This window comes from Chelonoidis abingdonii, chromosome 2, assembly GCF_003597395.2.
Source record: "Chelonoidis abingdonii isolate Lonesome George chromosome 2, CheloAbing_2.0, whole genome shotgun sequence".
In the NCBI taxonomy this organism is placed as follows: Eukaryota; Metazoa; Chordata; order Testudines; family Testudinidae; genus Chelonoidis; species Chelonoidis abingdonii.
In genome coordinates, this window is record NC_133770.1 from 216,619,577 (window position 1) to 216,634,831 (window position 15,255).

The 15,255-nt window shown below is 39.2% G+C and overlaps 1 protein-coding gene across 2 annotated transcripts in view; it reads left to right on the top strand.

Moving 5' to 3' along the window:
- The window catches only part of MIB1 (MIB E3 ubiquitin protein ligase 1), a 143,337-nt gene that overhangs the window by 106,202 nt on the left and 21,880 nt on the right, over positions 1–15,255 (top strand). For both annotated transcript variants that reach the window (XM_032795805.2, XM_032795804.2), the window contains 3 exons: positions 4,213–4,345; positions 4,745–4,831; positions 11,960–12,121. In XM_032795805.2, coding sequence (XP_032651696.1) covers positions 4,213–4,345; positions 4,745–4,831; positions 11,960–12,121 — 382 coding nt within the window. The remainder of the gene's footprint in view (positions 1–4,212; positions 4,346–4,744; positions 4,832–11,959; positions 12,122–15,255) is intronic.

Consider the following 15,255-nt stretch of genomic DNA (forward strand, 5'->3'; position numbering starts at 1 on the left):
GCTGGTCGCTGTCAGTGTGGACACACTGCAGCGCTGGCCGTACACAGCTGTACGACCACAGCTGTAACGGCCAGCGCTGCAAAACTGTAAGTGTAGACAAGGCCTTAGTTCCTGTGGGAGTTTGTTCCACAGTCTTGGACTGGCCCCTCAGATACCCTGTCTCCCAAACAGATTGACTTTACCCTTATTATAGAGTTACCTTGAGCCTGAGAAGAGGAGTTGTCAACCATGGTTTTCTGAAATTTTAGACTGGGTTTTAGATAATGCTGAGCCCAGGCCACTGAGTACCTTGTATTTCCTTCAGTGTGGAGTCACTGTAGAAAGTAGAATACAGGTTTGATGTGCTATTGGTAGCCTGTGTTAATGAGGAGATGGACTGCAGCATTCTGTAGTAATTGGCGTTTCCTTAGGCATGATGGTTTTGTGACAAAGTGTATTGCATTGCTATAGTCCAGATGAGGTGTGAACCACAGTGCTCCAGGTCCATTCCCTCTCACTGTCTCCTCACTCTCAAAGCTGCTTTCTAGATAGCAAAAGTTCTGATATCTGTAACTGGCTACAACTGAGAATTTGTGTGTATATATATCCCTGTATTTTAAAACTTCTGGTATCCTCACACCATGGACTTGCCTACATGAATTTAGCGGATGACAAGTTGGGCTATAAATCTACAGCAACTAGCATGCCACGCAGTAACTCTACATATAGATCCTGCTACTGCATATTAAGTTTCCTATTGTACTACTGTGTGCTAGGGAACTTTTAATGCACAGTAGCAGGGTCTACATGGAAGATTAGTGCATGGCATGCTAGTTGATTTGTACTTGAACTTGCTATTCATTAATTGTTTAGACTAACAAGCACTGTGAGGTAATGCACGCTATTTACTAACATATGCTTCTTTACTGAGTTACACTGAAATCTTGGTAATTGGCACTTCGCTAAACAATATCCTTCATAATTCTGCAGAAAAATCTCTACAAAGAGTTATTATGTAGAGCTGATGTAGAGAGGTCTGTTTAATGTCACTTTTAAAAAGGTACATTTACTAGTATACTGTACATTTACTAGTATACTGTGAAGTATCATGAATAAAAACTAAACTACAATTGACCTGTAAACAAATGTGTATTTTATTAAGCATTATCTTGTTTTGCTGTGTAATAAATAATATGGACAATGAGGAAGGAAGGAACCGACTCTGCCTCCAGTTGAAGGTAAACCTACCAAGGAAGCAAAACATTTTTCCACTTTCATCAAGAAAGTTACGTTTGTTATTCTTTTCTACCTAAAGTAAATCCATGAGTATGTGATGTGGTTAAGTGTCTGAACATTGCTTTCTTCTGTGCCTCTCAACTAAAATTCCTTACAGGAGTGCTGTTTGTTTAAATACAAAAGGCCAGGAGGTTCACTGTGGAAGGGTCCATTATATGCAACATCTAGAAGAGTCTAGATCGCAGTTTTGCATGGTTAATAAAGAGCTATTTGAATTTCAGAGTGTAGCAACCAATGTCTACTTTGCATTGCAGCCTGCAAGTTGTCTTTAACTGGCACCACTTGTAACTGAGATACAAATTTAGCTCTTATAGGGAGAAGCTCTGCATCTGCTGTGAGTTACATACAGTCACAGCAAGTGGGAGGGAATGGGGTGACATCAGCAGAGACTGCCTGAACACAAGATTCTAGCAGTTACTGCTTCTGCTAGAAGCCACAGCTGTTAGATGATTTTTGGTGTCTAGAGGGGCAGTTCTCCAGGTGCCATTCCCAAAGACAAGACAGCTAGAAGATTAGGTGCAATTTATTCCTATTCCACCCTAGAACTAAATCAGTACAGTGGGCAAAGGGAAGACTGCTGCTTTTGAGTTCAAAGTGAGTGACAGTGAAACTGTCCAGTGTGGCAAGTTTTACCTGTTCTATTGACATACTCCATTCTATCAACTTGAGTTAATCTGTTGTTAGATGTCTGATTTCTCACTTCAAGGAATCCAAGTGGTCCTTCCTCCCCAATTTCTTGCTTCAGGTGGAAGATGATGAATCCCATAGGCCTGGGTAAGGAGAGAAGTGGAAGCGGAATTGACGCTGCAGGCTACCATACATAGCCATGCAGGGAGAAGAGGGAGGGGAGCTCACTAACCTATATGGCTTCATTGCTGCTGGCTCTGAATTCCCAGGTATAATTCCCTAATTATACCTGGTCGTCTTGAACAGTCCTGCCACCCTATTTTGGGGGCAGGAGTGATTCTCTCACACACATCCCTTTGGCTAGCCTATGCGAGAGGGAGGGAGAAGCAAATGTGCACCTCATCCAGCTCCCAGTTTCAGATCTTGGGTCTTCTGCTAATCCCATCTGTCTGGTGATGACATAGTAAGCAAATATCAGTAGGGATTTATAGTTATTCCTATAAAAGAGGGGCAGGGTTTCCTTTAGATGGAGCCCAAAGCAGCTAAGTTTAAAAATAAAAAAAACAAAAACAAAATCAAGATTAGTTTTACTCACTACCTTTATTTTAAAGAATGAGTCAGCAAGAAGTGTTGATATTTGGCTGCATTACTTTGTGCTACCACTGAATCCTGCATATTCAGAGGGGAAAGCTATGCAATGTCAGTCTGGTGGAGTGGAGCAGACCAGGTGGTATGTGAGCAGCATGAATGTCTGTTCTAACCATAATAACAAGGACATGATAACAGTTTTCAAGTACATAACAGATTGTTGCTAGGAGGAGGGAGAAAAATTATTCTCCTTAACCTCTGAGGATAGGAAAAGAAAGCAATGGGTTTAAATTGCAGCAAGGGCAGTTTAGGTTGGACATCAGGAAAAACTTCCTAACTGTCAGGGTGGTTAAATACTGGAATAAATTGCTTAGGAGGGTTGTGGAATCTCCATCACTGGAGATTTTTAAGGCCAGGTTAAACAAGCACCTGTCAGGGATGGCCTAGATAGATAATACTTAGTCCTGCCATGAGTGCAGGGGACTGGACTAGATGACCTCAAGGTCCCTTCCCGTCCTACAATTCTATAAGAGGTTGACGTGGGATAGAAATTTGATAGAACAAATGGTATTCCATACTGGTGAATTGTCCGTCCCCCGTCCCCCCCCCAGCAATGCAGCTTCAGTTTCAGTGTCATCACTTCTAGATACATTATCACTAAAAACACGTGTCATGGAATAACATTACTATAATTAACATTGTTAAGTTAGTTTGAAATACTATTATTAGGGTTAGAATAAACGCAGTAAAAAATGTCAGCTTCAAGTATGAGCCCTATGAGTTCAATGTGTTGTGATATCTGTATATAGATTCAAAAGTACATATCTGGTATGTTTCAAAAGCTAGTTAATCCAGTAATGGTATTCATGTATGATACAGGTTGGGGTTGCTTTGAAGAGTTGCTTGGAGTCTAGTCACAAATTGTGTCAAATACAAACTATTTTTAAAAGGCAACTGCTATATTCTCACAAACTTGAAAATGTTATCAAAACCTAATTAAACTCTCATGAGCTTCTTCACTACGTTCTCACACATTTAGTACTGACTACTGTAAGATATTGGAGTAGTTTGACCGCTGGTCTGATTATTATGACAGTACGTATATTGCATTAATACGCAACCTACAATTTCAATTGTTTGTATTTGTCTGGGTCATTCCCCATTTTACCTCAGCAATTAGGATTCTTCTCAGTGAGAGGCCATATTGTTCCCTTCTGAGTCATAATGAGCCTAGTCACGTCTTAAAATCTGAGATTTTGAAGTGTCATAATGCAATGAAACGCACTTATTTGTAATTAAGTGAAAGAAGATATTGATATTTTCAAATAGAATTACATAAACCTTCCCCTTTCCAAATATGTAATGTATGTCTATAAAAGAAAATAGTAAGTATTTTAGCTTAATGTAATTGCAATTGCTCTGTGATCTTTCAGAAGAAAAATTAAGCTGGCTCCATAACTCTTCAGATGTTTTACAGAATATATTTTCTTGCTATTTATTGGGGTTTGCCTTTTTAGTCAAGCAGCTTACTTTGGGATTTTTATGTTTAAAGCTCTTCAGTATATTTTTTATACACTTCTAAAATTTGCTAGTTGAATTTAATGACTTGTTTATAGTTCTGATATGCGAATAAAATATTTGTCATTCTGTATTGTAGTCCAGTTGGTATCCAACAGATGTTTCTGCCTATGTTCCTATAACACATGTTTATAATTATTTCAGTGCAATGCGTGTACTGCTGTCCAAGCTACCACGGCCATGGATTGTGGATGAGAAGAAGGATGACGGCTATACTGCCTTACATTTGGCAGCACTCAATAATCATGTGGAAGTGGCTGAACTCTTGGTGCATCAGGTAAGGCTTTCCTCTCAGGAGGATTGAAATGTCTCATGCCTTTGATTAACCTTGTTGAAGCAGATATCTTGCCAAAGCAGCTGGGATAGCATTGGGCTTCCCTTTGCTATGTGCCAAGTTTGCCCTTTGGATCATTATTTTATTGACTTAGTTGTAAGAGGTACAGAGAGATTAAATTGCTCCAGTACTTTTCTGAACAAATTTAACCCTTTAGAGTCAACAACTTGGAAATTGTGCAGTGAGCTAGTGCTAGTGCTCTAGAAAATTTGACACTGGTAATTTTTTTCAAAGCTCCCAAATCAAGGAGGTATCACATTCAGAATCTTATTATTTGCTCTAATTAGCTACTTTACTTCTAGATTTACTGTTGAAATCTGACATTCTTCACATCTTTTTCAGGGCAGTGCTAACCTGGATATCCAGAATGTAAACCAGCAAACTGCACTGCACCTTGCCGTTGAACGACAGCACACACAAATAGTTAGGGTAAGCTATCTGTAATAAACCACGTGGATTAGCTTTATTCTGTTCAGTGTGACTTTAGTTATTAAGAGAAGGTGGAATACATGAGCCTCGTATAACCACTTGTTTTAGCATTTAAGATTAATTAAGATGTATCCTGAATTTAGATCAACTCATTTAAACCTTCTGGGTATACCGAGTGACAAAGGAAATACCTCATCTACTTATGTATGGTGACAGATACTTTAATTGTATCTTACTTTCATTGGGCTTCTTATACAAGAAATTATTTCTGGTATCAACCAGTCAAGAAACATGTTTTGTGAGGAGGCAAGGTTGAAAATACATTTAGTATATCAGTCATATACTTGTCTACTACTTAAGGTTTAGAGATGAATGCTTGGATGCAGAAAAGCATTAACTTCTTGACATAACTAGCATAACAGATGCACATTCTTCTTTCTGTCCACACAGCTGAAACTCTTTCATCTGTGTCTTTATCTCCCACCTTGATTATGGCAACTGCCATTTCTTTGGCCTCTCTGACATTTGCATCATCTTTCTCCAGTTCAGTCAAAATGGAATTGCTAAAAATATCTTCTTAAAGGTTTTTTTTACCACCTTCTCTCTCAAAATCCCAGTGACTCCCCCTTTTTCACTGCATCAAGTTCAAGCTTACTATGATGGCCTTAGGGGCCTTTTGTAATTTTGCCCCTGTATACTTATTCACCCTTGGTGGTGGTTGTGTCCTCTCCACGTCTGCTCTGGTAGAGATGCCATTTGTTAACCTCTTCCATAACCATTTTTACTTTCAGGTTCCATGCATGCATGCTGGCAAGCCGCCATCCTCCTCTGAAACACTCTTCCTGAACTGTGTTCAGATTATTACTGCCTCTTCATTCAGATCTCTTCTAGAGATCCACCTGTTTCACACTGCCTACTGGAAACTTATTAAATAATTTTATATTAATGAAATATTTTTACATAAAATATAAAACACACATGTTTTCTCTATCATGCTGTTTGCTACCCTTTGAGGTAAATGAGTAATCTTACTGTTCAAAGTGGTCTCTTCATCCTTCTCCCACAACAGTCTCAGTACTTTCTTCCATTCTGTTCCTTAAAAACAGAATGCCTGCTTTAAACAAATCCATCAGGCCACTGCCATTTCATTTGTCACATCCTTCCTTCTCCCCAACTCTTCATGTGTCTCTCCTTGTCTTAGATGCTAGGCCCCTTAGTGCAGGGCTTGTGCGTTTTATATAATACCTTCCACAGCGGGACCCCTGTCCGTACTTTGGTCTCTTTGCGCTACTAGTACACATCTACCTCGACATAACGCTGTCCTCGGGAGCCAAAAAAAATCTTACCGCGTTATAGGTGAAACTGCATTATATCAAACTTGATTTGATCCACCAGAGTGCACAGCCCCACCCTCCTGGAACGCTGCTTTACTGCATTATATCCGAATTTGTGGTGTTATGGGTGATGTTATAAAGGGGTAGAGGTGTATATAAATTGTAAATGATATTTTTGTAAAGCCATTAAAATGAAAAACAACTAAGTATGTTTAACTTGATCTTATATATAAGGTGCTAGGTTTGTGTCTCTGATCTCTTAAACAGTAACCTCTGTTAGGTGGAATGTCACTTTCAGACCTTAAGTTCTGTGGTTATGTCCTCTATGGGGACCCATAGTGTGCAGTTTGCGGAGGATACAAACCCACAATGTGGCAAGAACGGGGGAGGGAAAGGGAGAATGAGAGCGATGAGTGTTGAGAAACTACTACAGATGTCAGATTTTCAATCTGTGATTTTTCACAGGTAGCATTTCTTTGTTAGATAAAATGAAAACAAAAAAGACTGGAATACTTGTTGTCACAGCTTGTTCAGACTTCACAGAGCCAACAGATAGTGAAATTATTCAGGTTAACACCCTTGATAGAAGTTTGTCTCCTAATAGCCAAAGAAATAAGTTAAAGCTTGATTTTTTTCATATTGAACATCCTTTTGGGGCACAATTTTGTGTGCATTGTAAATATCTACCATTTTATGCTTGCTATTTGTAAATGCTTTTTTCTGACAATGCAGTGCAAACGTTGTTATAACCACGAACACGGACCTAATTTGATAATCAGGCCTGGGCAGTATACAGTAATATTCATGATACCCAAAACAGGGTAGCAATTACCAGGATTTTGAAAATGTACTCAACACCTGCTAGGCTAGAAAGCTAGCCCTATTGACCAGGATGAAAAATACCTGTATTGCCACTTCTCCCCAAGGCTGTGCTCTGATTCTTGTCAATTTCACTGCTGTTCAGTGTTCTGAATAGGTGCAGTTTTCACTCTGCATCTGGGCAAAGCCATGAGCAGCAGCAGAGGCACTGGAGCCAACTGTTTTGTTTTGATAAAATAATACTGTATCTATTCAGACTCAGGTCATATTTGGAAAATTACCTTTTAAATTGTGTGTGCACAAAACTGCTTGTTGAAATTCAAGTTGAGAGTTGATGGCACCAGTTGAGGAAAACTTCATTACTTCCTAGAGTGAATGATGCAGAGCTTCTGTCATTATTAAAATCCAGTTAGAATGTTGATATTTAGCATATAGAATATTTACTTTGATTTTATATAGTACGTTTCACACTTTACTGAAATGCTGTCACTTCCAGGGAGAAATACAAAACTGATTTAGGACAGGTAGGAAGAATACTTTTTTGTTGTTGAAACTGCAGTGGAAATTTTAGTTAGACAGATCATCTGATATACCAGACCAAACTGAAGATTGAGTAGATAACCTGTATGAATGTGATATCAGGACACCATTTTTGGACCATAAAAATCCATAGTACATCAATAAGTTGGACACAGGCAATGCAAAGAACACTTGATGCGTGTGAGCTTCTCCATTATTCCTATAACCCAACCTACCTACCTAGCTTTCTTTTCTTTTTATTTTTTTCTTAAAAAATCTTGTGACGAGTGGTAAATGTTATCTGTCCTGCTTGTACTTATCATTATTAGAAAATATTTTTTCTTACCCACAAGTGTTGACAGATGTGATCTCATTGCAGTGAAGCATGTGATATGGCCCTATATCTGGAACTTCTTGCCACCAGAAGAATATTTTTCATAGAATCAATGTCACTTGCATTCTTCAGGCTATTCTAAATTTATATTTGGTGAGCCTCTGTGCCCTTTTAGAGCTGGCATACCACCTTGTGGGCACAATGCTAATGTAACAGATGAGCAGCAGAATAGGCATGTAGAAGAACTAGTAGTATGTGGTGTATCAGATTGGAGTGCTTATGTCCAAGAATGTTGAAATAGAACCCTAGCAGAGTATCCACACCTCGAAGCTGGATTAACTAAAAACCCTAAAATAACTTATGCAGCCATGCAAAGAATATATTTGCCCCCATGAATCAAAATTATTAATTCCTATTGGGTTCCTTCCAAAGGTGTAGCGTTATGGATCTGTGATGTAGAAGTTAAGGGTAGTATGATTCTTTTAAGAGCCCTGCTGTTGTGGGAAAGGGTAGCTCAGGCTCTTGTGCAGAGACTTTGGGCTTCCATGGTTGCCTCGAGATTCATGCAGTTTTCTGGATGTTTGGTGGCATAGAGGGCTTACTTCTACCCATTCTGCAAGGAAAGAGAGCAGACTCCAACAGTAACTAAAGAGAAACTTCTGCAAGTGGAACTTGCGGGTTGTTCCCCTCATGTGGGAACAGTCGCTTGAAAAAACATTCCAGTCACGACTACTAGGAAGGAATACAAAGAGAGAAGGAATGGGGCCCACTTCTGAGATCCAGTGGTAACCCATTGAGAAGCCCGTCTAACGCCATTTTCTGAGAGTGCTAGGGCTCTTTACTTGGCTCCTGTCCCTGTACCTTGCTTTGGGGGTAGGAAGGGCAGTCTTGCATATCGGTTTCTGACTAGTAGGTGCCTGAGGAAGTTTAAGTCCCAAATCGCTCCAGGCTTTGGCTCTTGTGTTTTGAGATGAGGGAATGTCTGCTACCTTATCCCTCTCAAAGAATATTCTGGCTGCTGGAGGGGAGGTTTATTTCTCTTCCTCCCCCTCATATCCCTGCTTTCTGGGGTCTTTTTGCCTCTGCTGCTACTAGGGTGACCAGATGTCCCGATTTTATAGGGACAGTCCTGATTTTTGGGACTTTCTCTTATATAGGTTCCTATTACCCCCTCACCCCCATCCTGATTTTTCACATTTGCTGTCTGGTCACCCTAGCTGCTACTCATGGCTTTTGCCAATCCTTAGAAGTCTGAAGTTGATATTATGACATTTTTACTGGTAACATCTTTTTTTAATAGCAGCGATGAAACTGACCATCTTGTTTTTTCACACTAATATTGTGATCTGTCTGTGCACTAGGGAAAGTAGTGCTTCATCAACTCATGTTTGACAGTTATCTTCACAAGCATAATGGCTAGCAACTTAATTTCTTTAAGAGTAAAGAATTTGTAAGTATTGTCAGGCGATAGAATGGTGAATTCTTCAGTTCTTCAGCAGTTGGTTGTTTTATAATCTACAGTGCCAGAATAAGTTACTAATGATATGAGATATCTTTATTATTTTAATCATTTCTTTTCTTAAGAGTTAGATTTTATTTGGATTTACTTTGGAAATGTGTGTTAGGCTGATATGTGTATCACATGTATGCCTATGACTTTGCTAGAAAACTGTTACGAAGAAAAAAATTGAACTAAACCTAACATTCTGTAGAGATGGATGGATTTAGGCTACACGGTCACTAAGGAAACTTTCCACTTGCTAATTGCAAGTGGGTGTGCTCCTTAATCATAGAGGGGCTGATTCAGCAGTCCATTTCTGTTCAGCAGAACACACAACATTGGGCTGTCATTCTCCAGTACTGTTGGCCATTTGAGGCATTACTAGGCATCCGGTACCATTGGCTTTCCCTGTGGAATTCTGAGACCTAGACGATTACCAATGCAGAGTTCTTCCCTTCTGTTTTTTTGAGAGGCCCTAGAGTTTTCAAGAAGATGCTATCCATGGTGACAGCTTACCTGCATTGCCAGGGCACTCCAGTATTTCCCTGCCTTGATGATCGGCTGGTCGCATTGATCATACCAAGATATACAATCAACAACCCTATCCCTTCTCAGCCTCATTCAATCCTCAGGGCTCCTGGTAAAACTAGAAAAGTTCCTTTTAGTTCCCACATAAACAATAGACTTCATTGAAGCTAATTTATTGATGCCTTCCTATTCAATTGAGAGTGCATCTGGACAAACGTGGCTCAAGACTCTTGGACCCAGTAAAATCTAAGCTTCACATCAGTCTCCTCAAATTGCAAGCACTCCGCAAAGCCTGCAAAAGGTTCCTGCCTTTCATCAATGCCCTATTCATTCAGGTCATGTTGGACAATATGACTACAGTATACTATATAACATACAGGGAGAAGCAAGGTCCGCTCCTCTTTGCATAGAAGTGATAAAGCTTTGGAATAGGTGTAGCCAACTCCAAATCACCATTTTTTTAGCAGTGCACCTCTCAGGAATAATATACACTTCTGTGGATAGCCTCAGTTGGCACTTTCACGGAGACATCAAGTGTCTCCCATTCCAATCCCAGCATCCCTCAATCTTAACAGTCCAGTATTTGGATGGACAACAAGCTTAGAGAGGTCGTGTTCAGAAGCGATACAGTCCATCATCAATAATAGCAGAAAGTCTCTACAAGAAACTGTTATGCTGCAAAATGGAATAAATTTTTATCTGATGCCCGCATCATTTGATATTTCCAAAGGGCTCACAGATTCCTAGCATTCTGTACTATCTCCTCTTTAAAATGATTGGGTCAGTCTCACATGTTGCTGCAAATGCACTTGGCAGTGATTAATGTTTTCCATCCTCTGGTAGTAAACTGTTCTTTATTCACCCCCTCATACAACTGTGAAGTTCTTGAAAGCCTTGCCAGAACCTCTCCTCAGGTACTGAAACTTATGCTGACTTGGGATCTTGATCTCATACTGTCAGCACTCATGAATCTTCCACTGGAATCTTTCGTCTCCTGCTCCTTTCTTCATCTGTCTGTGAAGATGGCCTTTGTGACTGCAGTTCACTAGAAGACTAGGTGATCTTGGGGGCCCTTACCACAGACCCACCCTACACAGTTTTCTGTAAGGACAAGGCTTCTTTCAGGCTGCACCCTGTGTTCATTCAAAAGACTCTCTCTAAATTCCACTTAAATCAGATCATGGCTTACCTGGTTTCTACCCAAAACTTCATGCAGCTGGAGAAGACAGGAAGTCTCGTTCTTTGGATGCTCCTCATGTAGTGTACAAACCCTTCAAGAAATCTCTGAAGCTTTTCATCTCCTTTATTAAACATTAAATGGGAAGGAGTCTCCTCACAAAGATGTTCTGAATGGGTTTATTGTTGCATCTTGCTTTTGCTATGAGCTGACAGTGAGAGCCCAGGCTACCTCAGTAGATTCTCTTTTGGGTGTTCCCCTTCTGGAGATCTGTAGTGTGGCAACATGGGCCTCTCTGTGTACCTTTACTAGACATTGTGCCCTGATACTAGCTTCGTCAGCAGACGTATCCTTCAGCACAGCAGTCCTGCAGTCTGTGGCGCAGCAGGGGTCCTTTATCCTTCTCTTCAATGAATACTGCCTGTGAGTCACCTCAAGTAGAGTATATTCGGAGGTCCATCACACAAAGGAGAAATTCTGATTGCTTATCTGATGGTAACTGGAGTTTGAGATGTGTGATCCCTTCATGGATTCCATTACCCACCCTCCTTTCCTTCTACTTCAGATTCTTTCCTAAAGTGATTTGTGGTAGAGAAGGAACTGGAGAGGCTGTTGGTCCTTGCTGCCCCTTATATCCTCAGTTCAGAGGTAGAGGGCACCAGCGCAGACTGTCAGACACTACTAATGAAAAGTCTTCCGTTCTCAGGTGCATGGAGCACATTTGCACCTGGAGTGAAATACACATAGGGACAACATTTCTCGATCAATTTACTGTAAGATAAGTAATAAGAATTTCTTTATCATTTTCAGGCCTTTTAGGGTAGTTAAAATAACTGATTTTCCATTATATTTTTTCCCTTAAAATAATATTGCTAGTTTTCCTTGTGTTATCTAAATAAGATTCTTTCTCTTTCAGCTCTTAGTCCGTGCAGGTGCTAAACTGGATATTCAGGATAAAGATGGGGATACTCCTCTACATGAAGCCCTGAGGCATCATACTTTGTCACAGCTTCGCCAGCTCCAAGACATGCAAGATGTGGGCAAGGTAGATACTGCTTGGGAGCCATCAAAGAACACAGTAAATAAAATTCATTTATTTATTACTTTCTTTCCAGTACACACCTTTCTGTAGTATAGTCTGAAGATTCTGTACTGTTGAACTGCTTGTTGTCAGCACAGATTTAGTTAGAGACATTCTTCACCAAATTGCGGGGCCATATTAAAATCAAATTGTTACATATGCACTTTTTTATGCTTACTCATTAACTCATCTGTTTTAAAGAAAAAGGTGTGTGCCCAAAAATATCATAAATCTGTCTTTGGTAGTAAACTTGTATGAGTGCCAGAAATTACTTGAAATAGAAACAAATAAGCAGTAATACAGTACAGAGATTAAGAATAAAATATGTTTTGATTTAACCTCTTGCATGGCTTTGTTTGTAGCTTTCATGTATTGTATTTTGTGTTTTAGCTCTAAAACTTTGAGAACTTATGCAGGTTAATTTTGTCTAGCTGTAGCTTAATCATGTTACCTAGTATGTTATATTTGTGTCCTGATAAATTAATTTCAGACGTCCATCTGATGAGGCTGGTGTCTCACCAACTTTGAAAAGCAAGGATCAAAGTTAAATTGTTAATGCCCAAAAAACTAAGGATGGTCATGGATGTTGGGGAGAAGGGGAGAGAGATAAATAAGGCAACTATCTTATTGTGGTAACATTGCAGTTTAAATATTATTCCAAGGATGTAAATCCATATACAGTAAATGGAGAAACAGGAGACATCTTTCTAAAGTCTTCACTGGCAACATTAAATTGCTGCCATGGCAGTGCTTTAATGTGGCTTGTGTGGTCACAGCATAAAAAACCACCTCCGTGGGAATAGCTATCAGCACTGGGAGCACAGCTCCCAGGGCTGGTGCACTGTCTACACTGACACTTTACTGTGCTGAAACTTTCCAGCGCTCGGGATGTTTTTTCAGCCCCCGAGCAAGAAAGTTGCAGCGCTGTAAAGTGCCAGTGTAGACAAGCCCTTAGACTGAACTGGCATAACTTAGTACTAAGAATAATAACTATCCCTACTAGTGCTGTTATAGTTAAGGCAAAGGAGGTTATTTAAATAAAACTTCTAATTGAGAGACTTAACACTTCTTCCTTACTAAAACACGACACACAATGCTTCTGTTTAGAGATGAATTATTTTAAAGTTATTTCTTAGACACATCTTTTAAAAAGTCAAATGCTCTTAACTGATATATTGCCTCATTTTAGAAAAATTTTCTAGACTAGTCCTTTTTGAATGTTAAGTGCTTTGGTGATTTTAAAAACAAATCACATTTTAAAATAACCATTTTGTTATCATTGGTTTGCTGTTGTGTGTGCATATTTGCCATTGTGTGTACGTTACATTTCAGGATTTTTTGCTTTTATTGCACTTGATGCATAAAATATTTCTAAACATCCACATATTTGTAAAGTTATTGCTTAATACATCACTGGGTGATGCGTAAACATGCCATAGTGTAATTATAAGGTGCCTCAGCCAAAATTCTTGAGTCTTGTTTTAAATCATAACCTTACAGTTCAGTTTTGCTTTGAAAAGTATTCTAGACATTATAGTAGAACAATGTTTTTCTCAGTGACTCTAGATCAAACTTGCTCAATTTAAATTAAAAATAGTGGGCTTTTTTCACCATAGCCAGTTCTGCTAACTCACCTGGGATCTGAAAGTCAGGCGGAATTCTTTCTTGATCATGGAACTTCACCTCTACTAGTAAAGAATCTGTGGGACAAACATACACCAATTGCGCCCTCCCTCTCTTGATTAAAGCAGAATTTCCTCCCTCAATTACTCCTGTAAACCCTGCTGAAACAGTAGGGTTGTGTAGGTATAAGATTGAATTTTACCTTGCAATTGGAAGTAAATTTTATGTCGCTACGGAAACCAGGAGTAGAATTCATACATCACATTCATGTCTGTGTTGTCTGTGCAGGACTAACAGATGTAAACGGAAGTAAAAACTATTTTCTGTTGCTAAAATATTTGATTCAAAATACACCAAGGAGTTCGATTTGCTGAGTAACAAAGCGCCAGTTTTATGTAGTCATTTTTTACTGTAATTGCATGTAATATTCTGGAGACAGTTTCGTTTAAACAAAAGTTTTATAGGAAAAAAGGCATCTATTCAAAACTGTAAATTCACTGTACAGCATTAAAAAGGTCAACATTTACTAAAGTACCAACCTATATAAATAAGATAGGGACGTAACCGTTACCTCCGAAAATCACCTGTGATACTCAATAGCTTTTTAATAGTAACCCCTATACAAGTAATCAAATGAAGTAAAATTGGATGTATCAAAGAGGCATACCTGTCAACATCAAAAAGTTATGAATAGGGATATTAGGAAAAAATACACATTCTTAACTCAGTTGAAATGTACTTGCCAGAGTGTTTTATAGAAGGATTTGAAATATTATTTTAATAAATATTTACTGTTCTCCTAAATGATTGGCATTTATGGAGATACACCTATCTCCTAGAACTGGAAGGGACCCTGAAAGGTTACTGAGTCCAGCCCCTGCTTTCACTAGCAGGACGAAGTACTGATTTTGCCCCAGATCCGTAAGTGGCCCTTAAGAATTTAACTCACAACCCTGGGTTTAGCAGGCCAGTGCTCAAACCACTGAACTATCCTTCTGTAAGGGAAACATTGGAGTAGTATTACACAGAACGCCTCTTAAATAAATGTAGTAAAAACAATAAAGGTTTCACTCCAGTTCCGTGGTCTGAAATGAACTTTATGACAAGTTACTAAAAATGCTTTGTGTTTGAGAAGTTAAATTTGAAGCAAGCATACAGTAAGCATGACACACATGAATGTTCTTTCTCAGATTCAGCACTGGCAGCATCTACGTGAAATTGAAGATTTTTTTCTTGGCTACCAGTTTTCCCCTCTTCATCTCAAGAGTTCCTGGTTAAGTCATTCTTGAGAGGTTGGGTTGCCAGACTATTGTATTCCGTAGTCTTCCAATTTCTTTGAGTTGTGTACTTCAGTTGGAAGCAATATATTGTCAGAACAGATTAAGTTTTTCTTGAAAATCTTGGTTGAAAGTTAAGCTCATAAATACATATTTAAACACATAAATAAGTGGTGAGCAACCAGCAGCAGCTCCCACTGAGGTCAGTCATAGATCTGGACTTTTCCCACT